Below are 27,425 nucleotides of genomic sequence, written 5' to 3' on the forward strand. Positions count from 1 at the left end.
CACTTTTCGAGTTTTCTAGTTTTCTCAGTTTTCTTCTCCCACAGTCTGATTTGCACTGCTGGATGGATTGCTTTTTCTCCAACTCTCTTCCCTTCTCACTGAAGGAGTTCCCTGCTGTGCACCAATCCCTTTCTCACAGGTGATTGCTCAGGGAATATTGATTAAGGCAAAGATTCGCTGCTGAGAAGTCACTTTTCAAACTTCCTGTGACTTTAATGTGAAATAAATTGAGCTGACTCCCTCGTCAGTGATAAACACCCTGTTACAGATGAAGTATACTTTTAAGAGAACACTCTCCTCATCTCTGTCTTCATCTCTTTGGCTTTCTGTCAGCCTCAATTTGTCTGTCTCTTCCCATTTCTCTTACACACACACACACACACACACACACACACACACACACACACACACACACACACACACACACACACACACACACACACACACACACACACACACACACACACTTACACACAAGTCAGCTTTCACACCAATGTAATGTAGTACTACTTGTCATGAGGGCACATATCTTCCACTATCACTCTAATTGCTCTGATTAAAGTGACAAACAGGCCTAATTAAGCTAAAGGCGTAGGGGAAGAATACCATCAAGACCATCACCACATCAATGGTCATTACATCTGTTTAACTATTAGTGGAGCTCTACAAGTGCAATTAAACCGTCTGCATGACCTTGAACTGTCTCCTGAGCAATAAGACATCTCCTGCAAATATGTGTGGTTGGTGAGGAAGTATTTCATTTTACAGAGCACATTAATCAAAGGAATAATTACTTTTATTACATTTTAAGTCTTATTTTTGTAGATTCAGCATACATTTCTAAAAGTTATGATAAAGTAGTTACTGAGATTTGTGTACAGGGTGACATATAGTTTGACAAGATAAGACATGTGGATTCAGATGATCAGACAGGTCATACACAAGCTGTTCAGCAAGATTATTTAAATTACTTTAATTAGGGGAGAAACTGAATGTGAGTGCACCGATTATGTTGGTAATAATCTCTTTTTGTACAGGAACACTGTGTGAGTGCATAGTTATGGTAAGTATAGGTCAAATTTGAACCAGGAAGTTAAATGCGGTGATGGATGTTCTCATCTCACAGTTTGGGTAATTTTCTATTCTTTTCTTTCTTTCTTTCTCTTCCCACTCTGACTTCTTGTGAGTCACTCCAGTATTTCAGCAATTATCAACATTACAATGCTATTGACGACAGATAGCCAAAACTACAAAAATAAGATAGAATCTGTAAAAAAAAAAAAAAAAATGTATTTCCTCAAAAGGGTTAGTTTGTGATTTTAGGAAACATGTTTTATTATTTTTGTTTTTTGTTTGCCAAGAATTAGATGAGAACATGGATACCACTCTCATGTCAGTAGATGTAGCTAAAGCTTGCATGGTTAGCTTAGCTTAGCTTAGCTTAGCACAAAAAGGGAAACAACCAACTGCCTCTGCCCAAAGATAACAAAATCCACTGTCTAGCACCTTTAAACCTCTCTAATTGAGCTTTGCAGTAGGACACGTAGGCATGGAAGCATTTTATAGTCACATGTTTCCATACATCCTCTAATAATGTACCTCTACAAGATATCTCTTTCTGAATTGATGATTTATAGAAACATTTGGTGCTCATTCAGTCTGCATACAGCAGTGCTGAGCCCTGTATCCTTGTTGCTACACTGCAGCCTGCTTTCAGACTTTCAGATATGTAACTCATAACCTCCCCTGCCCCCTCCTCCTGTATTAACATTTAGCTGTTCATGAATTGTGAATGTTTCTTTTAATGTGTGTTCATACTCGTTGTATCTCGGGTTCTGCCAGGGGGGTTTCTGTCCTCGGTCTGTTTCAAGCTTGCTAAGATTTGTCCCAGATCATTGTGAATCACATCACCAAACTACATTTCATATTGTTGCAATAAATGGTTAAAACCTTATAGTGAGTGTCTGATCTCAAAACTTCATATCTTGTTATTTATACAAAAGTTACTTTGCTCAGTGAAGAAATAGTTTGGCACATAGCTCCTGTAATATAAGACAAACCTTTTAATCAACACCAATTGTTTGGAAGCCAGCATGAGCTTTCACTAGTGCTTTAGTGACATCATTGCATACACGCTCATGGAAGGACAAAGTGACACCAGAAGCACTTTATTTATATCACAAACTTGAAAAGACAGAAAATTGACTGTTTCATAAATCTAGTTGGCTTCCTCTATTTGGCACAGCCTTTGCACAGCAGTCTCTCAGCTAATATGAAGCATGATATTATCAATCAATTAGAGTCAATAAACAGTTATGGAGGAACGCTGAGAGTTGGATACATCCCCATATCTTTTGACCCACCTCATTAACCATATCATTACTGTGGAACAAGCTTTCCAGTGTGTAAAGTGTTCTAAAAGTCTCTGGCAACTGGAATTTACAAGACTGCTGTGACTGCTCGTGTATGTGTGTGTGTGTGTGTGTGTCTTTTGCTTGTGTGTTTAGATAGAGGGATAATTTCCACTAGTTTGTCAAAATATTGTCACTTTTCTAAGTGAGACACTTTTGGGGAGTTTGCGTGTGTGAGACTGACGGCTCGTTTATCAGTGGCTGATGGCTTTTAACATGTGCTGCCAGCCAGACCCGCAGTGACAAAAAGCTGTTTATTTCTCCAGCCATTATGAAACCAGGAATTAGAAGTAATGCACAGTGTTGACAGTAGTGTTACTGGATAATAACCCTTCCCTCTCTGCTTTCTTGACACACGATTAATGAAAACAGAATTATTGCCTATTGAGTCGCAGACCATACTGTGATTGACTTGTTTTCCAAGGCGTTTATTGAGTGCATTTTAGTACAATAGTTTTCAGAAAGTTACAGCTTACAAACTCTTGACACGTACTTGTCACAATTTACAAGTGGTAGCTATACAGAAACAAACAAAAAGAAAGGAAACCGTTCACACTCCTAAACAATGTACCTGTGCACACATAAATGCCTGTACACACAAATGTGGCCGCTATGCACACACACACACACACACATACAGTACATTCTCTCGCTCTTGCACACACAAAAAACAAACAATGACATGTGCACGCTCACAGCTTTCAGCTTTCCCATCCATTGTGTACCATAGACGGAGGTTGTGACTGGTATTCTTGGTAAAGGTCCATTTTCACCTGGTCTTCCTCCTGATTGGCTGCCCACTGCTGTTCTTCAGTGTGTTTACTGTCTGCGTGTGTGCATGTGAATATGTGGACATGAAGTGCTGTGTGTATGCTGTTTTATGTGTGTAAATCTTTGAGTTCATAGTCTGAAACAAAAGAAAAAGAGAGAATGCAGTAGTTTAATAAGCTAAGTTTTATAGGGAATCATGTCAGGTTATTTTCAGGTGAACAAGGCTTCTACTGTTCTGACCTATAAATGATAGGCATGAAATCAGCAACTAAGAGGATCGTTGGTCACTTTCCGACAGTTACAGCACCATGAAACATTTAACAAGCTCTGTTCTTGTGTTTCGTATCAGTGTGTGATGAATGGTTTCCATACGAAACAGCTTTCAGAGAAGGATGGCGAACCGCCTCTCCATTTATCACACTGGAGTGTCATTACAGTCAGATATTTAGAAAGACAAACAGAGCAAATGGGGGGAAAAGAATTACACTGTTGCATAATGAATACATTCTATCATCTCATTCACAGGCTCTTGGGTTGAAAAGCAAATACATGAGACTGAACTGAATAGAAGACTAATGGATTCAAATTGAATCACTGGCATCAGTGAAAGGGATTTATGCCAATCTTGAGGAGCATGTGATTATATTTAGTAATACTTCAATGAGTTGGAGAATTGAAAAGAAAATGCAATTGATTTTGCCCATGAGGCAAACCAGTTGCTTGATTACAGTATTTTCCATTACCAAACAAAACCAATTCACATTTATATAATGAGAGAGATGTTGCCACATAAACCCCAGGACAAGATGAAAGCAGCTGAGTCACTTCAATTAACTAACTATCTGACTTTCATCTTACTATCCCTTCTTCAGGCCATCCAACCCCACCCTCCTGTAATCTGACTTATCCCACTCTTTCTATAACAAATGCACACACTCTGCCAGGTCTTATCCATGTGTGTGTGTGTGTGTATGTTTGTGTGTGTGTTGCGTGTTGCGTGTTTATTTTTTGACTGTCCCATCAGTCTCCCTCCCTGTGGCTGATCAGATGCCTGTCAGACGGGGGTCCCAGCAGGTGTCTGCTCTCCTGCCTGGGTCCACTGGAGCATGGAACCAACCATTTTTCAGGTCGGCCCTGGCCCAACCCAGCCCAGGACAGCTTGGTTACACCCACAATAAATGAGCTGGAGGTTTGCCAACCAGCGAGAGTGAGAGAGAGAGGGCAGGGCAGACAGAGGAGGAGGAGGAAGAGGATGACTTGAGGGGGGTGAGTGTACTTAATAATCTGCTAATGGGCCTGCCATCAATTTCTAATTTTGGATGCAAAGTGGTTTGAACTGACGTCACTCATGTTTCTTCAAATAGGGCGAAAATGGATCTCAAAAGAGGTCACAGTGACTGCAAAAAATGTATTCCACAGTAGCTCAAGATAAATGAAGTCACAGATGTTAGGGTTAGTATGTCAAAGGAATATTGTGAGCTGAAACATTCAGGTTTTCTCTCAGGTTTAAAGGACACTATTAACAGTTGATGGAACATAGGAACATTAAAGGGTATGTATCATGCACATTTCAGGATCTGTATTCATATTTTGGGACTTGTTAAGATACTGGAATATCTTAACATGATTTTTGGTTAAAATAAAATATGTAAAAATGTATCTTCTACTGACCCTTTTTACAGTTCAGCCTTTGTCTGAAACAGGCCGGTTTAGCTCCTGTCTCTTTAAGCCCCCCTTCTTACATAAACAAGCATTAGCAGTGAGATTTCACATCTTTTGCTTGTTCTTAACTCCAACTGGAAACTTTTCAAATACATCTGTACATGTTCTATCCTGAGTCAGATCTTAAATATGCAAGTGGACAACATGACCAACCCATGGAACAACCTTAGCAACAAAGACTACGTAACAGATGGCCTTTTGTGGACATGCACAACAATCTGATGCCATCTCGAGGAGGAAGTAGAGGTAACTGCAAAAGAAGCATTGAGAGCAGGCTGAAGCCCTGGCTTTTTATATACATTCAACTCAAGTTTTTGAATTGTGACTCTGTTTTACATAGACATCTGACATCATAACAGTATAAAAATAAACAGAAAGCTAAAGCCACGGCTTGAAGCTAGAGACCAGAAAAAAGCTACAAAGTCAACAGTAACACTAACAGTAAAACCACCACTACTCATCACCAATCTGTCCAAAATTTGCTGCAACTGTGACACCATCACATTGCACAGACCAATCACAGTGCAATCATAGAGCCACAACTCCAGACTAAAAGAGAAAAATCAACCTTGCACACTGCCCACAACTATCTACAAAATATAGATAAATCTTAAATTCCAAAATACTGCACTGTAATTTCGTAGACAGTCAAGCATAGCATTCCTCGAGAATAATATAGACAACTTGCAATCAAATACAACTCAAAAGGACATCTCCAAACACCAATTGCTGTTGCAAGAGTTATGGAGAGATGCATTTATGCGTGAAACTCTCTGTGGCACCACAGCATTTGTGCTCAACCTGCCTGCCCATATGGCAGTAGCATATTCAGCTTTATTGGCCAAGTATGTTTATACTTTATAATTTGACTCTGGTTTCTAGTGGCTTTCAAAATACTTACACACAACAATCTTTAGGAAGATAGACACACGGGTAAAACAAGGACAACAAACCAAACAAAGATAAATACATAAACATATCACAAAGTGGACAATGACATATGATGTCTATATACTAGTAAAACTGTTTCTGTAAAAAGGATATACAAATAGTGTCAGGGTGTGAAGAGTGCAAGTGAAATAAATAATGAATAAAGGGCTAGAATAAATATTGTATGGGTAAAAAAGTGATAAGTTCATTTACATAGTAGATGGTTATGTACAGTATGTACAGCCATATAGTGAGAGTGCATAGATGAACTCAGTAGCAGTCTATGGAAAGCTTTGCTACACTGTGAGCTGTGTGCCCGTGTGGGCTGTTTAAGTCAGTGTGTTCATCAGAATGGCATCAGGCATCTGTTGGCAAACCTCAGCCCAGATGTTCATGTTCACTATGTAGAGAAGTGATGCTGATTCACTTCGATTTCCAGTGCCTTGATTAGCTACTGTGCAATGCATTTCAAACTTGCTGAAAATCTTGCCTTGGCCAGGATATTTGCAGCACCCGTGAGAAAGACTAACTGGATTTGCCTGAAATAAAATCCACCAGATATACAGCAATTTCATGTTAAGTAGTGTTTCACCTGTGTGATCAGCGGTACTTACCATGGATTTGGGCCAGCCAAGGTATAGAGTTTCCATCCCCTCTGGATGTTGCTGAACACTCCCACACAAACAACAGATCAAAAAGAAATAAAAAACATAAAACATATCTGTACAAGTAAGGGCTCACCAGCAAGAGACAGCATGTGTACACCCACATATAACATGACCTCCAATATATGGATATTTTGTCAATTATTTTAACTCCTACAGCAATTTTCATGTAGATCTACAATACCAACTCTTTGCCCATGATTCCTTTTACATATTCCTCGAGTAAGGATTCAGTCAAAATTGTCCTTGTGCCCCTGGATCAAGGAGACGTACAAACCCAGTGTCCATCGTACAGTTGTCCCAATGGAACCAGGGCACCGTAGGAATCTACACATTTCATGTGTCTTTCACAATCTAGTCAACAAACATGTCTTTGCCAAAAATGCAAGCAGAGTTCTGTACATACATATTCATACATTTCACCTTCAATATGAAGGTTTATTATGAAATATATAATCATATTTAACAAGAGATAAACATATTTATATTCTCTGAATCTGGGTGGGGCTGGTTGAGAAGTCCTTTGGCAAGGCCTTCCACCCAGGACTCCACAGGTAGTGTTAAAGTTAAAATACAAGTGGGCGGCATCTTGCTATAGTGATAAAACAAACAAACAATGGTAGAAGACCAAAATATAACTAAGCTCTGAATTTTCACCAGTCCATTTACGATACATTTTTCAAATTCTTTAAATAAGCAAAAGATGATGTGAAAGTTGAAGATGGTGCTCCACTGTACATCCCTGTATTCTTCTCCCTCTAATTATTCCTACTAGTAATTGCTTTTTCTTCTAGGACTTATTTCTGGCCAGGTCAAGGCATCTTCATTGCACACGTTTATGACAGTATGAGTAAAATCACAGGTCACATGTTGTTTCTACATGTCTCACACTTCTGTTTACAATTTTAACATCTTCTAGTCCAGATAATATAGAAGTACAATATCACTCATTTTACCATACAGTCTGGAATTGTAAGATATTCCCTGTGTTGATGTCTGATTGTTGGAGTTATTTTGGTTTACAGTGACACAAATGGCAGTTCATAACCACAGCAAGTAATGTCTGTCTCCCCTTTGTGGATAAATAGAGAAACAGTATCAAGTCTGGACCCTGAACTCCTTATGTGGATTGCATGAAGTGTAGTAGAGTAGACCCTGGTCTCCTGTTGTCACGGTTGTGGATTAGATTAAGACAATAGTCTCGACTCTGGCGCGTTCCGATGGATCGGGGGTCATTCGAGGGCTGCTATTGTTGTTGGTCCTGCGAATGCTGCCCGTTCCGTGGTACAGCGCCCCCTGTAGTCATGCCATTGTCGTGGGTGACTGGCTCATCTGCACCCTCATGGACTGGATATTACTGAGGATCTTCTTCTGGTGGCCTGCCAAGGTCACTCCTATTCTCAGCAAGTCCCTAGAGACAGAAAGAGGCATCTTATTAAAGATGGAATGGATCATTTCAATATGAAGCAATAATACTTACAAAAAATAATTTTGTGGTGTAACATCAATACATAGAAAAGCACAATTTCAGAATGGGAATCTAGTGGCAGTGAGTAGAAAACACAAATTTGCAAAATTTATACCACTTAATATCACTTGAGAGACTTAGTAATGCATGTTGCCTTTGCATTGTAAATAGACTGCATGAATATCACCAAGCCCCAAGCATACATTTTGAATAAAACATATTTTACATTTTCACATAAATTTGTAGATCAAGCAACATTGTTATTTACACAAAACAAATGAAGTGCAATATTTGAGTGTGTTGGTGCTACAAGTACTACAAGAGAGGCTGTCATGACCCAAGCTTTGAAATACATAAACAGCAGCAAATAAATATGCATCCTAATGTGTGGTTAAAAGATTTACTTCCATATCCATTTCTGAAAATTGTCCTTGTAAATCATTATTTATGAAACTGTAATCACAAAACTTGAAAAGCACAGAAGGGAATATTCTCACCAAAATTACAATGGTATTTGCTGCCATAATAAGTTACATTTTTTACATTAACCATACCTTACTTTGACACAGTCATTCAGAGACTTGACTCACTAGGTGCATTCATGCTAAAAATACATGCACTTGATGTTGAGTCATTTTATACAAGCATCGAGTGCCATATGGGTTTGCAACTCTTATTTGCACACGAGCAGATGAACTCACTCTGAGGTCATTTGAGCCACCAGCTGCAGGGAGGTAAAGCCTGAGTTGAGGAAGTTGTCTCTGTACTGGTTCATCTTGATGGCAGCGAGCCAGTCCTCTACTGAGCTGAAGGTGTTGAAGTCAGGTATGGATCTGTCCAACAGTGGCTGAGAAGGCCTGGAATAGAGAGTGAGAGAGAGAGAGAGTTAGAGAGAGAGAGGGGGAGGGGGTAAGCGGAGAGAGCAGAGCAGGGTTTTGATGCAATATAAAACATGGGGGGTTTTAAAGACAAGGAGAGAAACCGAGGTTATAGAGTGTGTCTCTGTGTGTTGTAGAAATATTAGAGTTGGATATATGTATGTATATTCTATGTACCTATCTACCTATCTACCTACCTATCTACCTACCTACCTACCTACCTACCTACCTACCTATCTATCTATCGTATCATGCAAGAAAAACGTTATCTCTGTGGTTATGGTGACGCTTCTCATTGTAAGGTATTAGGAAACTGGTCACAATTAAATGCTTAAAACATAAATAAATACAGCAGGGACCTTGAAGAAAAACTTGATCCATCGCTCAACCAAACTCACACTGGGCCAAAAGTTCACCTTTCAACATGGCAGCAGCACAAAGCACCCAGACAAAACAAGTGGCTTCAGAACAAATCTCTGAATGACCCTGAATAGCTGAGCCAAAGCCCGGAAATTGGACTGGAAAATCTGTGAAGAAACCTGAAGCTGGAAGTTCACATTGAGTCCACATCCAATCTGAACAAGCTTGAGAGAAAGAATGGATAAATTGGCCAAAACAAGGTGTGCTAAAGTGCCCGCATTAAGAATAACAAATCAAGGCCAATGATGCCTCTACAAAATAGTAACTAAGCTTTGTGAATACATATGTAAATAAGATGTTGCTGTGTGTTTTAGTTCATTTTTCTAAAAACATGTTTTTGCCCTGTCATCATCAGTTACACATTTAAAAAAACTGTGGAAAAACTGAACTTCCTAAAGCCAGTATGGGAGGTGGATCGCGGGTGACTTAAAAGCAGATGGAAAAAATTCCCGGGGAGGAAAAGTTGAGGTTTGATGCAATCAACAGTAATACATTCATGTTTATTTTATGAAAGGATAATAAAGTAAGCATGTGTGTGCTGGGTTAGCATTTTGCAGACAGCATGTGTAAATACTGTATATATATAAGCAGATGAAAAGCATATTTGTGTGTTCTAAATGTCCACTTCAGGGTGAAAGCTTGTGTGCTATGTGCTGTTGAAAAAACTGTTTTTTTTCTTTTTTTACTCACACAGCAGGGATGTTGGCTACAGCTTTGAGGCTGGTGGGGTTACGGATCATCTTGTCCAGGGTGCTGACGATGTCAGTGAAGCGGGGTCGTACATTGCGGTCCTTCTGCCAACAGTCCAGCATCAACTGGTGCAGGGCACTGGGGCAGTCCATGGGTGGTGGCAGGCGGTAATCTTGTTCAATAGCGTTAATAACCTGGAGGAAAAAGGGTGGGAGGGTTCAGTAAAGGGGTTATCTATTCTGAAATTAAAATAACTGATAATTCTATTTACTGCACAACACTCATACAGTAATTATGACTAATTGCTGTCAGTTTTAGTGTTTGTTGTTGTGTGTGTTAGAGATACTAATTTAGCTAAGGTTACTGATGACATTAAGCATATCTACTCTGTAATACTGACATGCTCACCACTGCCACAACAAAGTCTCAACCAGCTCCCCATACAAACACAGTCCCTCTGTTCACTCAAGAGACATTTATTTAGGCTGACGTGCCCTTCCTCTTGACTCTAGCCAATCACATGTCACTCTTGGAGGACAGAGTGAGGAAAAAGGGAAAGGAGAGCAGATCCAGTGTCATTGTGGAAAGAAGTCGCTTGGGAATGGGCAGATTGCATATAATTAACACTGTGAAGTATAGCCACTTGACATATATCTCTTAGTGGTTGTACAGGCTATCCACACCTTGTTAAAGAGAAGCTATGACTGAAAGTTTCAGGGGAGTCAGAGTCTTAAAGTATTAAAGTCAAGTGTTTTGCAAGAGTTGAGCAAAGTTTGATTGGAACCTGAGGCAGATTTGAAGACTTTAGCTAAAAGTGGACTAGCTACAGTGTAATTCAATTTATTGGTAGCTACTGTGTACACTGTGGGGTTTGTAATACTGTAGCTATACAAACAATGAACTCAAAATAGATACATTATATCATTGCAAATCATGCTTATCCTACAGCTATGATAAGTCACTTCTTTGATGCTAAGATTAAAGATGATCCACATTGCTGCATTACACAGCATGACTGACCTAGTGCTCACCCATATCCATACTTCTATACTGTCTTTTGATGTAAACTTTAAAAAAAAAGGAAAATAAGCAGTTGCGAGATAAGGGTCTGGTGTGAAATCAAGTATAAAAGATGCAATCATTAAAACTTAGAGGCTGCTCTGCAGGTTGCCAACTCCACCCCCGAGTTGAGTGCAGCTCAGCAGAATCTTGACAAATGGTACATATGGAGAAGTGCTTGTGTGTGTGTGTGTGTGTGTGTGTGTGTGTGTGTGTGTGTGTGTGTGTGTGTGTGTGTGTGTGTGTGTGTGTGTGTGTGTGTGTTTTCATGTGTGTGAGGACCGAGCAGCCGGACATGCTGAGCAGTGCCAGTCCTCTTCTCTGCATTAGTCCCACCAGGCAGTGTTTGCTGCTGGCCCACTGAGGCAACATCTGCTGGGTTGGATGGTCCTTGTGGAGCAGGGTCCATAGAGACCTGATGGTTGGCTAGTTGTCTCACTAAGGGAGCTTAGGGAGAGAGACCTCATAGTATGGGACTATATCCAATGGTTGTGTGTTTGTGTTGATGCCTATGTGTTTGTGGGAGTGTGTCTGGACATTATCCAAACGGACATGGGGGACAAAGCAGAGCTCTCAGCAATCATTCATTGCTCTCAAAATCCGGCCAGGAAGGAAAAGGGATAGTGTGAGACTGTGCCCATAATACGTCTGCTTTCAAAGTCAGAGTCAAGGACATCTTCAGTGATGATACTAGATAGGAGATGATAAAAATGTGTGATTTATTACCAATTCCTCTCTTATGAGTTATCCTTGATTGTTTATCTATGGGGTGAAAAGACAGTATAACCAACATCTGTACAGAAATGGCCATCATATTAATGAGGCAGTTTATTCCAATTTCAAATGTGTTGTTTTATAGCATGGAAGTTCAGGGACTTGAGAAAAGAGATAACTTAAATGTTCCCTTTTATTATCTTTCTGAAAGATCCCATGAAACAGGCATTTGAACTGCTTGTAGAGCATAGTGTTTCTTCTTTGGTGACCTCCTGCTGTATTCATAGTTGTAACTAAAAAGCCCATCCGGTGATCACCACAAATGTTTTTAACAATTCAGCATTTAAAGCGACCCTTACCTCTGTTACATTTTTACACATTTTTTTGTTTAGGTTAAAATGCTATTAATAAGGTAATGGCACTCAACCACCAGGCATGGAAACTCATCATTATTCCATTCTCATATGGTTCTGTGAAAACTCTGACCAATCATATTATTCGGACCGAATGATATGATTGGCCGAGTGAGGGGTGGAGGGGGGGTGGGGTGGTGGTGGAGGGGAAGGGAGTGCGGGGGTGGGACATAGAACGGAGGAGGGGTTGTTGCTGTTCAAGTTTTTTCAAAGTGCTGTGTGAAATGCAATAAAGGCAAGAGTCGCTTTAAGAAAGTTATGATACAATTTCACAGGTCCTTGGTGTTTACAAATACAAACACTTACATCCTGGTTGGACATGTCCCAGTATGGCCTCTCTCCAAACGACATCACTTCCCACATGACGATTCCATAGCTCCACACGTCACTGGCCGAGGTAAACTTTCTGTAAGCGATGGCCTCTGGCGCTGTCCACCTCACTGGGATCTTACCACCCTGACAAAATTAGAAAGGAATAAAAGGGGTACAAGGGAAAAGTGAGAAATTTCTAACTTCCAAAACTGTTTATTGCCAACATTCTTTTCAGGTATAGCACATTAACGTTGGCCATTACCCTCAACATCCCCTCAGACCCCTTGCCTAGATTTTCCACTTTCATTCCTCTACCTCTTTGTCCCTTCATCTAATAGGTGCATCAATCCTCCGGCAACCAAAACATACACAATATTCTGCAATTGTCTCCTAACAGTGTCTACCCTTCACACATCAACCAACACTACATTTACAGTTACCTCTCCCACAGCCATGTTTGAATATAGCAAGACAGACCGGGGCATCTGCTCGTACATTGAGCATGTCTGCCTGTAATTGGGCTACCTGGGCCTCAGGCATGCCATGCACCCTGTTGATTGAAATTGACAGCTGCTTGTTTAAAATTCCACATGCACACACACTTACACACGTATAAAGAGACAGTTATGAACATAGGCAAAGTCGCCCCCCTCCAACCCCACAGCAGCACTCCTCATATCTGAGCTGTGCTCACCACTAGTTTAATAATACCAATTAGCTGAACCTGAGCATTAGCAGATAAGCCACTTTTGGAAACAAACCCAAATACAGAGAGAAACCTACACAGACCACCCGGTTCCATGCCTGCCCCTTAAGAACAAGCAAGGAGTCAGAGAGAGAGGAGGAGAGAGGTAGAAAAAGACAGACGGACTAGAACGACATGGAAAGATACAGAAAAATGATTGTTCTGGGGAATTTTCATACAGAGGGTTAGGGTATGTTAGAAATGCTGGACAAAAACAATCTTAAACGGGTTCTGTTGTGTTTTCCTTGAATGTTGTGCATCTGATCAGGTCAGTGCTGTGTGGCAGTGCAGAGGTGAAGAGGCAGCGCTCATTAATCTCTTTAGGGTTGGACGTTTGAGAGGTTGCTGACCCCAAAGAGAGATTTAACATCAGACCCGGAACGGAGACTGCTGTCAGGACATAGTGCAACACGCAGAGGCAACACTCACTGAGCACACAGACCAGCGCAGGAAAAGACATGGCGCATTGAAAGAATTAGTAGTGTGTATGTGTGTGTGTGTTTGTGTGTGTGTGTGTGTGTGTGTGTGTGTGTGTGTGTGTGTGTGTGTGTGTGTGTGTGTGTGTGTGTGTGTGTGTGAGAGTGTGTGACAGAGAGAAAATGTGAGAACAAGAAAGATATATAGTGAGGAAGAGATCAATAGTGGAATAACGGCTGTCTAAGCCTCAGCGACTTCAATGCTTCTCTCATATCTCAGACTAGTTCATATCTGAACCGTTTCATCTAAACTAAGGGTCCAGGACACTTTCTCTTGCCCTTTCTTTTGTCTGCAGGCTTTGGAGCTACACAGATAAAAGCCAAACATTGCCCATACAAAAACATAAAAAGGACAAACTGCAACTTTATCTGTCACTTTGTGAGGGGCAATGCTTCAAGTCAATTATTTTCTTTGGATGAACATTCATAAGCTGACAAATGAAGAAATAAAAGCAGAACAACATGAAAAAAACTGCTCCAAGCAAAATGCTATCCATTACATCCTCTCTTTATCATTATTCGCTTACTCCCTTCCTCGCTCTGTACATCTGGTCTCACGCCCCAGGACCCTGTCGGGTTATGAGCTGAGTGTCGCTGGAATGGCCCGAGCAAAGACACAGGCTTCACAAGAAGCTCCCTGCGTGCCTCCAATGAGACAGACTTTAGTAATAACATTTCCAAGGCGGGTGAGTCAGAGGCAGCTATGCAAACCCTTAGTAATTACTGCTGTGGGCCAGTGATAGCTCTGCCAAAATCCTGCTTTAATAACATGAAGTGCTGAACAGCTCATGCATACAAGGAAGGAGACAAAAACATAATAAAAAGCATTGGAGCTTTTTCAGTAGAAAGAACGCTAATACCACAGGGAATGAGTTGGGGGGAGGGGGAAAAGTGATGATGGGAATTAAAACAGACCTAGTGTCAACACAAAAGCACGAGGGCTTTGTGAAGCCCAGAAGCATGGGAAGAGCTCTTTGGATATGGTATATTTTGCTGGCTACTGAAAAATGAACAAGCTGTTTTCTGTTTGCTTTGAAGTGAAATATCGCCCCTAAAACAGAATTCACACCCTCCTATTATCTCGGACAGTTAACTCAGAATTTGTGTAGATGAGCTAGACTGTAGGTGCAGCTGCAAACCTGCAGAGCATAGAGAGGAATCATCTGTAATGATGTCAAGTGATACTTTAAACTTCCCTGCCTGATTTTCCAGAGATACTAGATGGGTCTATTTTCTGGTTGATAAGTGCTGGTACTATGGAGAAAAAGCAAGTGCTTATTAGGGTGTGAAAACCTGAAATAAATGCACCACAAAAAATTGTCCTATGTTTTTTTTCCTCCTTAAATTAGGGATTTTTTGTCAGTTCCCATGTTGTGTATGTGATGGAACATTCAGTCATGTTCGCAAGCAAAATTTCCATCGAGACCATCTTGAACAGACACAAACTCGTGTGTCTGTTCAATTCATTCTTCCTTATGTCACCAGAATGAGATTACAGTATGTGACCGGTTCCACCTGGTTGTGACCGTCTGTGACAGGGTGTGACCAGTAGTGACAGCTAGCGATACGTCTAAAGTGCGACTGCAATGGATATGTGCTGGGAATGTCAGGTTAAAAGGTATCATGGTGGGACAAGTGTGTTCCTGTGACAGTCAGGTCTGAAAGATGATAGATAAACATGTGGTGACCAGACAGTGTGTGTGTACTCACTTGTGTCAGTTATGATCCCATGGCCCATTAATATGTGTGTGCGTGCGTGCGTGTGTGTGCCTAGACACAGATACACATAATAAGGATATGAAACACCTGTCATGTCTTTTGCAGTGGCTCGAGCTATGCATCCACCAATATGTCAGATACCTTCATGTAGACTGTCACTGACATGGTGCTGCAGACTGAAGGAAATGGGGAGCAAATAGACCTGTCAAAGTACGGTTAACAGTCATCTCTAACATGCAGCAATGTCCCAGATAAACTTGCTGTAATTGAAATAGAAGAGTCCAGTGTTTGGGCTTGTTTTCATGCAGCTTTTTCACTTCACAGAAGCTATTTAAAGATCCCAAAACAAACGATATCCTTTATCTGGAAAACAAACATGTAGATCTCACTCTGGCTCTCTTTTTTGCTCCCTTGCTCTCTTCTCTTCTTTCCTTTACTCCTCCAACTTCAGTAATCCATTTCCAAACAATGCACACTCAAATGGACTTGAGCACATTTACTTAGGCTGGGGAGTGTGCTCCATCAACATCCTTTTAATGAAATCCTGAGAGCAACGATCTACCCTGGATGTGTGCCCAAATAGAATGGGAAAAAAGGGTAAGGGAGATAGAGAAAGATGGAGGGAGGAGTTGAGAGAGAAAGAGTGACATAAAAAGATGGGGAGACAAATGGAACAAGAAAAAACAAGAAGAGGGAGTTGGTGATAGAGATGTTGGTTTCTCTTATGGGAGTTTCTGGTGGAAAGAAAGATAGGTCCTTGACCATATAATGAAGTCACATAAAACTTTAGCTGGAAAAATCAACTGTTAGAAATGAGAAGTCTGCTTTTGTGTACAGTACACTCAAAGGAAAAAAAAATCCCAAGAATCTCGAGTAGTGAATCTGATACCATCATCAATAACTGCAATATGTTCTATGTGAGAATGGGAAGCTGAGAATTGTGAATTTACAGTGACAGTATGTTGCCATTAAATTAATTAGACAATTAGCCGTAACTATATCATTCCAGAAAACATACAGGCCTAGTTGGTCCATTCAGTTATTGTGTTGAATTTATTTGGTGCAACTCATCCAGCTTGCCTGGCTTAAACATACAGTTTAAGGCTTCGATAAGGCTTTTGTAGCCTTCACAGTAAAATGCTTACAATGTCTTACTGTGGTGAAGGCACCATGGAAACCTAACAATATGGGTATCTTTTGTGTAACATGTTGTTTGCAATATTTATGTGGCCCTTTTGATTTCATCATCACCATCCATGCTTTTGATCTTTTCTCAGAAAAGACAAAAACACTATGATATTTTCCTTGTTCCTTGATACCTTCGACTTTGTCAAAGTATGCTCAGTATAAAAATATGCAGTATACAAAACAATTTTACCTTGTGTTTCCTGTAAGCATTTTCTCTGTCTTCAATTATTTATTCCATACCTCTTTCCTCAGCTTCATTGGGGAAACTGCGTTTCGTTAAACTTAAATTTCAACTCTCTCAAGGACATTCAACAATATACCTTAACATCTCTGGCAACGTGTCGCACCATCAAATTAGACATAGCAAGGATCCTATCATACTTGCATTATTCCATGCTAATATTAGAAAGTGACCTTGGCCCCATGATTCCTTCACAGAATGTGGAAAATAGGCAATTACATCTACATGAAGTCTTATTGAACTAGAGCACAACCTAACCTGATTTTACTGTTAATTTTTGTGTCAAATATTGCTCTTCCTGTTGTTAAAGCTGTATGAATGTTTGTTGTGTAGATATAGGTTCCCAAAGACAGAGTATCTCTTTCACGTACTTAGTGGTACAAAAAATGCTACATTGTGATTCTTGCTCAAATGCAAATGCAGTCCAACAGCCACAGATGGTGAATCAATGCCCACCTTATACTGACTCTGGCAACCATGACAGAGTGTATAAATCAAGGTGGAGTGCTTTGGATAGTTGTTTCCTCTTTGATGCAGGGACCAGGTATAGATCAAGTTCCTTTCTTTCTTTTTTTAGAGTCTGTATAGTACCTTCTCCATATTAATATTCATCTCCCTCCCTGTATTTTTCACTACTTTATTTATCCCAAGACTGAGCAAATTAAATTCTACAATCTGAATACAATTAGCCTGGAAACATGATGATTAGTTCCAAACAAAAAACCAAGACATAAAATAATAAACTAGGGTAAGATAGGATGTTTAGGATTTCATTCCCACAGCAGTGCATCCAGCAGGGCAGGACTTCCAGGTTGGAAGGCGATTGTGGATCGTGCTTGATCATTGCACTGGTGACTCAAGTTTATGGGGAGTGGGGAAGTGGGGGAATATGTGCAGGAGATTTTGAACCTCTCCATGTGTGTTATGCTCTCCTAGTTAGACTGACAGATACAAATAAGTAACTACAATCTCTGTGTGCTTGTGATAGCACACTCCCTAAGCTGAAAAGAGGAAGTAATGGGGACACAAGGGAAATACATAAAAAAAATTAAAAAAACCCTGAGGTTTCTAACACACATCACTCATGAGTTTCATCTCATGAATTTGGATACTTCAGTCAGATTGTTTTCTAACATGACTGATATCAAACTACCAGCTGGAAATTATAGCCAGTGAAAGCTGGAGAAAATATGAAGTGGAATTTGTGTTGTTCGAGCTACAAAATACAAGAACAGACTTTCTTTTTACTTCAGCATGTGTATATAGTAGTTGTTTTTGAACATCAAAAATAGCCTACAGAATGAGCCTAGGGTTGTCGAATTGTAGAGAGAGAATGACTGACTGTTGTGCACTATCAAAGAGAATCAGTGGATAGCATCTTGCCTTTACCTTCACCAAGAAAGTAGAAAAGCTTTTAATCTTACAATGTTTTAATACTACAAAGATTAGAGCACATTATTGACAATATGTAGTGTGAATTTGCTATGTGGTATAATGTGAACTACAGAATGAATGTGAGAGCTGTATTTACTGCCTTTTATAGTACTAATAGTGCCTTAGTGTAAAAACAACTGTTGTTTTATTCAAATGCTTCATTACCAAAATATGTATATTTTATATAAAATGTCAATAAAGATAATGTTTTATTCATTTCCAGTCAGTGCTGTTCTGATCTTGTGTAAATTAAAATTTTGCCTGAAGTTGGTGGTGATAATGTGGACATTCTGGGGAATACACCTTGCAGTGTGCTATATGGGCATGGCTAACTTTGAAAAGAGTTGTGGCCGTCAAGGTGACACCACAGTGCCTCAGGGGAAGTCATGGCAAAAACTGTTAGAGGTTTAATGTGTAGGTAAATATGTATTTTACATCTGAATACAAATGTGATATGTCAGGAAAAAAATCCCAAAGACTTCCAATTTGTTTGCTTTAGGCCTGGTCCATATGGACATGTTCCCATTTCACTTCTTGTTTACTTAGAGACTCTGTCCCCGTAACTCGCAGTGCATAAATATTTCACTACAAGGAGAATAGATGAGCCAAAAAAGTGCATGGGCCTGAAGCCAGAGAAGGGGGGAAAGGATGCAAATAGAAAACAGACAAATGACAGAAACAACAGTGCGGTCCACATAGTGCGAGCACTGGAGCGGAGCTGAGAGAATGTCACTCAGGTCACAGGGATTTGACGGATGAGCTTTGTTACTGGCTTCATGTGACCTCGCCTTTCAACCCCTCTCAGCCTCAATGACACAAACAAACAAACACACGCGCACACGCACACACACATACTCAGGGTAAAGCACCTGGGGGACATATATATGTGTATACCCAGGAAGGTAGCACAAACACACACACACACACTAACCACATTCCCACTCAGTCACAACAAGCGGTCCAAATCGCGTGACATGCAAGGCAATGACAGCCTTTCCACATCGTCAGCTGAGGCACAAGCAAAAATTCCTGACCCATACCTGCCCTCCTCACTGTAGCCCTGTGGGCATGAACCTCAATAGAAAGGGTAACACCACTTGTCTAAGCTGTTATAGACTTGGCACGCTATACTCACATGCCAGATTTTGGAAACATATCCACACATGCACGCACGCACACATGCACTCTCTCTCCCTCCCTATTGACCACTTGCTTTCTTATCTTTGCCAAAAACTGTACATTAAACCTCAGTGACCCCAAACAGATCTCTAGCTTTCACTCACCCATAAATACTGAACACACCATGAAATATATGACCCATCAACACTTCAAACAGGTTGAGGCATCATTCATCACATCTGCAGAGTATACCGGCCGTTGTGCCTTTTGTGCTGCTCTGGGAAAAGACTTGAAATGGAAGAGAAGTGGACAGCTGAAGAAAAAGGAATGATAGACGAATGGATGCGTGGATGGATTGCTCCTTAGAGAGATGGATTGGTGGATAAAGAGAGTAATATGAATGTTAAAAAATTCATCCTCTCCTCTCTCGGTTAAGCAGGGTCACTAAAATCTAATGTGGACTTGTGATGTGCCCATGGGCTACCATGTATATGTAATCAGGCAGCGATAAAAAATACAAACACAAGATTACCACTGCTGCAAAGAAACACAGTAATTTTAAGTCTTTAAATTAATTAGCACATTTCACCTTAGCAAGACCAGTGCAGTCCAAGCATTGTCCTGTGAGTCTAATTAATCACGACTTTGGTGAGCAGCCAACAGAGTGGGAGGACAGCCCCCTTCTGTCTTAAAACCTCCACAACATTGCTCTAGAGTGAACCCACATCCAGGGTTAACACAATTACCAGCATGTCCTCCCAACCATACATCCAGCATCACACCACAGGCACTGTAATTGGTGTGCCTAGAAATGCAGGGAAAAATTAGAAAAGCAGTAGAGGGAAAGAGGTGATTAATTTGCTGGAGGAGGAGGTCGATGGCGATGTAAATCACTGCATGTCAGCGCAATTTAATTTCCCTGATTCCTTCGGCCTTGTCTGCTATGCCAGCCTTGCTTGCTGATTGGTTAGCGTCAGGTCATAGCTGAAGAGGTCATGCTGTGAAGGGCACCACACATAGCTTAATTACAGTATATGACCATGTACAGGACCCCCTCCCCCTGCTTGCTTGTTCCTCATAATACAGGAGATAAGAGATCAGGACAGGTGAGATAACATCTGAAGCAAAATCAGCTAAGTCTTGATGAACTGTCCTCATACGGTACATCAGCTGATAACTACTGGCCAATGGTCATTACTCTTCTTAATAGTTGTTTGTTTCTGATCCTTTTGGACCTTAGGAAGATGTTTGTAGTCCATCATATTTGTATGAATAAACATTTACAACATCTTCACTGTTAAAACTAGCCTTGAGAGCTACAGTATTCATTTCCTATTAGACAACCTGACCATGCTACCTTTTGTTATGTGTCACTTTAGGTTTAGCTCTTATTAGTGGAAGTAATATTTTCTCGCAAAAAAAGACAGATAAATCTAGTTCCTACAAATTTGGTGCTTTTCCATTATACAGTTCTAGCACTACTCAGCTCGACTCGACTTGGTTTGGTACCAGGCACTACGTTTTCCATTACTTCATAGTACCTCTTCAACATGGGCAGAGTCGTCATAGCATGGCTGTGCAAAACTGCCGTGACTTTGTTTTATACGCCACACAAACACATAAACAATGGAAGACATCAAGGCGATGGTGTACTTGCTGCTCTATGTGGCTTTTGTCACAAACAAAGCAAGAGAAGAGAGACAAATCACTGTAACGCTGTTGGCGGTATTTAATAATTCCGGGTTTGATTCTTGAGTCAGACGTCGTGCTCATGACTCTTCCAGTGAAGACTCTCTGACCAATCAGTGGCCAGCAGACTATTGACGTCACATTTAGTATTGGCTCGGCTCGCTTGGAACCTCGGCAGAGCAGGTACTAGTCGAGTCGAGTAGTGCTAGAGCCCCAATTGATTCACTGGGGCCTCAAATCTTAACTGGAATATTGATGGACTAAAACATTTGGTATGTGAAATGAATATGAAATATAACTAAAATTGCTACTTTTAATAGGAAAGAACAAAAATAGTTATGGAATTGAAGATTTAATCTGGCTGCTCATGATAATAACCTAGCATAATAATGTAGTACAAGACTGAAGCATAGCAAAAGCTTTGATGTGTGCATTTTAAAATCATTATCAGTACAGTATAAAACACACCATTGAAAACCTGAATGTGTTACCATCAAAACAACTCGCGGGGTTCAAACTTCAAACCTCACCTGCTTTATTGACTTTCCAGATAATGCCCTCAAGGAGACTTTGTTTGCATTAAACAACATCAAAATGCCGACCACAATCTATAATCCAATCCCCACCCTTTACACTCTGTTTTATTAGCTGGTTCAGCGGTGCAGACAACAGAGGTGCTGCTCCTCTTTGTTGCTCAATAAGACCCATTCAGCAAGGTTTAGCCACAAGGGTCAAGTATACAAAGCAAGCTATTCCTGGGGAGCAATTAGCTCTCAGCCAAACCAATGTGAGGTCATATCTCCACCAACCCCTATGACATTTCCTGTTTACAGCTGAGTTACTACCTTCTGCCTGTCAGTTGTCTCCACATGACTTATTTGTGAATGTAAGCTTAAGTAATGATTCATTCCAGCTTAGCTAAGACACAATAAATAAAGTATGTTGTTCATTGTGTATCATTGTTTTGTAACTTCACCTTTACTCAGATAAAGACAAATTATTTTGGGAGCTCTCTTTTCATACCCAGGTAGCTCTGACTCGCAGGCTATTTGACTGCATGCTTTTGATCTCAGGTTTTGCATGTGTTGAAATACCTCTGAAGCAAATCCTAAAATAGGCTACTTTTCATAGAACAATATATTAATATGCATTTTTATTCATAATATATACAGAGCTACCACAATGCTGTATATTCACAACTTATACAATACATAATTTTCTGAAAGAGCCCCCAAGGCGGTTTTATGAAACAAGTGAAGATCTCTACCCCCAGGAAAAAAAGGAAAAGGATGTGTAGGGGCACTGGAGGCTGGTGACCCAAATTAAGAAGAGGACAGGTGAAATGCATGGCTCAGTGAACTGAAAGATAAAAGGTTATAGCAAAAAAACAAAAAAACAAAACAGGATAGCTATTGTAAGTATATTTATATTGTAAGTTTATAGTACTTAGGATTAAAAGAAAATCTACTTTTATATTAAATAATGTAGAACCAGAAACTTTATCTTCCATAGAAGACAATCTGGAGGGGACCTCTCTTTCTACAAACCGCATCAGGAGGGGAACAGGTTGATCTGCATCATAGTCACAAAGCAGAGTCTGAGTAAGTGCATACATACACATACACATGTGCCTGTTCACACCTGCTCACACATATGCACATGCCTGTGCATGTACACATTGCTTAGATGCTCTCTCTCACTCTCTCTCTCTCAAATGCATGCACGCACACACACAAATAGTACACAAACTCAGGCATGCCAGGAGTCCTAATGACCTGCACCCTGTGTTTGCGAGGGTGTACAAGTGTGTTTTGAATTAGAAAGAGAAGAAGCAGAAGATGAACTAACGATGGCTGCTAATAATTACAGATCTGTAGTGTGGAGGAGTTAATGAGGAGCCAAAGCCTCCCATGATGCCCCAGTAATAATAAATGAGGAGTGAGAGAGAGGAGGGCGGGAGAGAGAGGGGATGGGAGCTGTCAGTTTGAGGGGCCGCAATGCCCTTTGGTTTCTCTGCACTCTGGGCATGTCAACGAGAGAGGAGCCTTCCCAGAGGAGACTTGTCTCCACACTAATGAAGATGTGACAGACCTCCAGTCCGTGACTTGCAGAGTATAGGGGAGACAACGAAGGAGGATGAGAAAGAAAAAGAAGGAGAAGAAAGACAGTTTATATAAAATGAAAGGCAGTGAAAAGGTCAAAGGTTTCTAAGAACTTCAAAAAGAATGAGACAATGTCATATAGAAGCAAAACTGATTAGACTGATAGGTGATAGTTTTAGGATATTTTGGTTGCTGTTTATTTATTTTCTTTTTTAAATGAGAAGACACAGTCCTAGTACTCACCAGGGAGCTAGTATAGCTGGGGTCAGAGGAGTCATCCTGCAGGTAGCGTGACAAGCCGAAATCAGACACTTTACACACCAAGTTGCTGTTGACCAGAATGTTGCGTGCAGCCAGGTCACGGTGCACATAGTTCATTTCTGAGAGATATTTCATCCCGGCTGAGATCCCACGCATCATTCCCACCAGCTGGATCACTGTGAACTGACCATCATTTTGCTAGAGGACAGAGAGGACAACAAATGAAAAAGGGTATTTAGATATTATCTTTGGCATGATTAATATAAATGAGCATAGCTAGAGGATAGAGAGATTTCAGCAAATGCTAATATTACTGCTTTTAATGATAATGAACTAATTATGTTGGTTCTTCACTGAATCATAGATACAATGTTGACTAAAAATCCCAGGCGTGAATGTTGTTATTTTAAATATGTACCATTTAAATGTGATTCTCTATTGAATAATGTCAAAGAAACACAGATTACATGCTTGTGGTATTTTCTGTTACTTGATATTTTCAGAAATTCAGTTAGCATCACAGCTGCCCAGTGGGACTCTTCTACAAAATTAGAAAAGTCTTGTTGTATATCATTATTAGCACAGCCGGAGGGTATGCACACACATTGTATGAGGACAACATGTGTTGTCACACCTACCATGTACTCCAGTGACAAATAGCTTTCTCTACCGCTTTGCTCATCTATTTCAGCTTGGAGCTTCATTTTTTTCAAAGCAAGTAATTAAGGTGATTTATTTTGTTTTTTTTCCCTCCTTTCCTTTGTTTTGATTGATTTGTTGTTTACACTTTGCCATTATGAAATATCTCGAGCTATAATTTCGCCTTTCAAATCCTCTTAATGTCCAGAGGAAGAGTGTACTTGTATTAGATAGGTAAAATGGATTCCTGAAGCCAGGAATCTAGCTTGTTGTGTAGTGTTAGAGCATTGTTCCATTTGGGCGTCCAGGCATTCCCTCCTTTAACATCCATGCATGGTGCCCCTACCCCTGTGTGAATGCTCTGAAGCTTTGAACCCCTGAAACACAGTAACAAATAAGAGGGTAAGGGAGATCGATGGAAACACTAGTCGGATGTGGCGGTTAGCAAAGCCAACTTCAAAGAGCCCCTTTAAACCCACCCTAGATCAAAGTGGAAGAGAACACCAATCCATGAGATTGAAGGAGGAAAAAAGCGAGTTGAATATTGATTAAGCTGTATGTCCGCTCAATCCCAGATATAAAAGAAAGAGTGAGGAGTCCATTAATAGCTCCAGGCATTAATAGAGAAATTAAAGGCTGGTAGGGTTAGCTAGTGTGGAAATGTTTTAAATTAAAATGATTGAAATCATGTTCATTGTCATGAACAATATACTCCATTGGCAAAGGGAAAGGTTTAGAAGGCTGAATCCAATTTGTACAAGCATAAATGTTTTTTTCTGGAATTGTTTAACAATTCCTCTCCAATTTGCTCCTCAATTTAATAATGCAAACTATTCAGCTCCTTAACGTGACTCTTGTATATAGATCTAATGTCATAGTCAGATCACCCTATAAACAGTGACTGTTTACAGCTTGATATGATATACTGCGTCTGTGTTCAAAAGTCACTTACCCTGAGGAATGAGTCGAGGGCACCATTCTCCATAAACTCTGTGACAATCATGACTGGTCGGCTCTTTGTGACAACTCCCTCCAGACGGATTATGTTTGGGTGGTCAAACTGGCCCATGATTGACGCCTCAGACAGGAAATCTCGCCTCTGCTTCTCCACGTAGCCTGCCTTCAGGGTCTTGATGGCCACATAGATCTCCCTCTTACCAGGAAGCTTCAAACGGCCCTTGTATACTTCGCCAAATTCACCTAGTAGGAAAAACAGAGAAGCACATAATGGTTATTCAGTTAGAAACAGGAACTGATCAAAAAGTGATCAGACAAAAGCCTGAGTTGATTATATAAAAACCTACTTGCTTATCAATATTGTTTTCATCTAATGTCCCTTGTGATACATATTACCCAAAGACCTATTATAGATCTTAATTTAGTCTGTATCAAGCATGCTGAGTGTTGCCCAGTACTCCACTAGCATTGCTCCCTCAACATATTCTTAACAGTATGGCTCTTCTGACTCACAGTAGTCATCTATTCTAAAAGCCTGCCAAGTAGCTTCATATTCCCCAATCAAAAAATAAAAGGCAAACACTATCTGGTAAATATCTGGAACTTGTTTGATTAATTATCGCCACCTTGCTGTCCTGCAGAGACACCACGCAGTGAAATAGACAAAAACAGATATCTTTAATTAGTTAGTCCCCCTGCATCCTCACCCCTATCCTATCTCTGTCACTTCCTCACACCTAGCTCTCTGAGTAGGCTATAGGAGCTATTGTAGGCCCAGTCTCATTACTAGGGGTATTTTAGTGTCTGTATGAACCAACATATACTGTATGTTATTAGCATACCCTACATGCTGTAAAAAAGGACCAAAAGGACATGTATACACGTTGACCTGGGCTGAAGCTATTTAACACACCAATGTTTCTATCAATTTTATTAATTTCAATCAGAAATTAATAAACAGTTTATCAATCTTAACAAACAAGCGTTGTGAAACAAAGACAGCAAACAAAACTGTATCAATCTGTTTTAAATGTAAAGTAAATGAAAAGGGATGAATCAAGGTAGAGCATGTCAGAGAGCAACACTAATAGGATCCAAAAACAGAGAAGCACAGGGAATAGGCCGCAAGGCTTGAGTTATTTCTAATGCCATTAGGTCCCAGGGTAGCTGGCCTATATGCTGCTAGTGCACTTGACATGGGCCCTTGACATGTTCCCGTCTGATGTGGCTGTCAAAGGGCTGGGCTTTGTGACCTTGAACAGGTTCAAACATTAACCTTTTTACACGCAAGGGATGTAAACATACAACATACATAAATACATTAAAATATGGCCATGTACATTCACCTTACATACGTAAACAAACACTTTATATCCATTAACTGTACCTGCACCGATGACCTCCTCAATCTTGACAGTGGAGACGTCAATCTCCTTGGCGAATTCGCGGACGGCTTCATTGGGGTCTTCGTAGGTAAAGGGGTCGATGTAGATCTTCATCCCCGGGGAGCCTGAGAAGTGGGTCGGGCAGCCCAGTGGGGAGGGGCAGTTAGACATGTCGGCTCTCAAAGAGAGTTCTAGAACAACCAAAGTGCCCAATGAGCTTTTTAGAAGAAGAAACTGTTTTTTTTCTTTTGGCTGATGTCTGTGTATTAATTGGTTGATAAATGTCATTACCCTTCAAGACATAGCTTAAATCATAATGTGACACAGCATTACTACAAATCAGTTCACACTTTTAACAGTGGTAAATGATTATAACCCCATTTGCTTTATGGTCCTCCTCAGAGACAGAAAAAAGCGTTTCAGTATATAAATGAATATTCACGCATGTTATATATTAAATAGTATACGCAGACGATTACAGAAACAGCTATAGTTCACAGTATTGTGGACAACAAAACAGTGTTTTCGATGATTCAGTGTTTGGAAGGATGAAGCAGACCAGAATATAAAAGAAAAAAACAGTGAGAAAGAAAGATGAAGGGATAGAAGGAGGGATAAGGGTATATAGAAAGAGTAAATGTAGACAGATTTTTTTTACTCTTTTATCCCTTACTCTAGCAGTCTCTTCTCTTTGATAGTGGTAGAACCAATTTCCGCACAGCCTTTCCCTATAGGAGCTCATAAAGAGATAAAACCACTGCGCTATCAACTAGCTCTTTATGCCATTCTGCGATAGGTGAGCTCAGTTCACAGACGTCTGCAAACGGAGGACAGATTTTCTGTGTTTACAGACTGGGTGGGGGGACTGCTGAAAAACACTTGTAAACACATTCAATACACGCTGACACAAGATGGACATTACGGCAAGCAAGCAGACGTCAAATAATCATTTCTGCAGTGACACCCAAGGGCAGCCCGATTTCTCAGAGCTGTTTAGTCAAAACCTTGGCAGCCATG

The 27,425-nt window shown here is 40.4% G+C and overlaps 2 protein-coding genes across 2 annotated transcripts in view; one reads left to right on the plus strand and one right to left on the minus strand.

Annotated features, from left to right (window-relative positions):
- The window catches only part of LOC128369061 (cystatin-B-like), a 302,893-nt gene that overhangs the window by 193,689 nt on the left and 81,779 nt on the right, over positions 1-27,425 (plus strand). The gene's annotated exons all lie outside the window — the stretch shown is intronic.
- LOC128369051 (ephrin type-B receptor 1-B) overlaps positions 2,833-27,425 on the minus strand; it is a 156,991-nt gene continuing 132,398 nt past the window's right edge. Inside the window, exons 10-17 of the mRNA XM_053330008.1 lie at positions 26,411-26,599; positions 25,019-25,266; positions 23,410-23,625; positions 12,448-12,597; positions 9,956-10,149; positions 8,669-8,824; positions 6,449-7,910; positions 2,833-3,318 (exon numbers count right to left, since the gene is read on the minus strand). Coding sequence (XP_053185983.1) covers positions 7,802-7,910; positions 8,669-8,824; positions 9,956-10,149; positions 12,448-12,597; positions 23,410-23,625; positions 25,019-25,266; positions 26,411-26,599 — 1,262 coding nt within the window. The 3' untranslated portion in view covers positions 2,833-3,318; positions 6,449-7,801. The remainder of the gene's footprint in view (positions 3,319-6,448; positions 7,911-8,668; positions 8,825-9,955; positions 10,150-12,447; positions 12,598-23,409; positions 23,626-25,018; positions 25,267-26,410; positions 26,600-27,425) is intronic.

The sequence above is a fragment of the Scomber japonicus genome, chromosome 12 (genome assembly GCF_027409825.1).
Source record: "Scomber japonicus isolate fScoJap1 chromosome 12, fScoJap1.pri, whole genome shotgun sequence".
Taxonomy (NCBI): domain Eukaryota; kingdom Metazoa; phylum Chordata; class Actinopteri; order Scombriformes; family Scombridae; genus Scomber; species Scomber japonicus.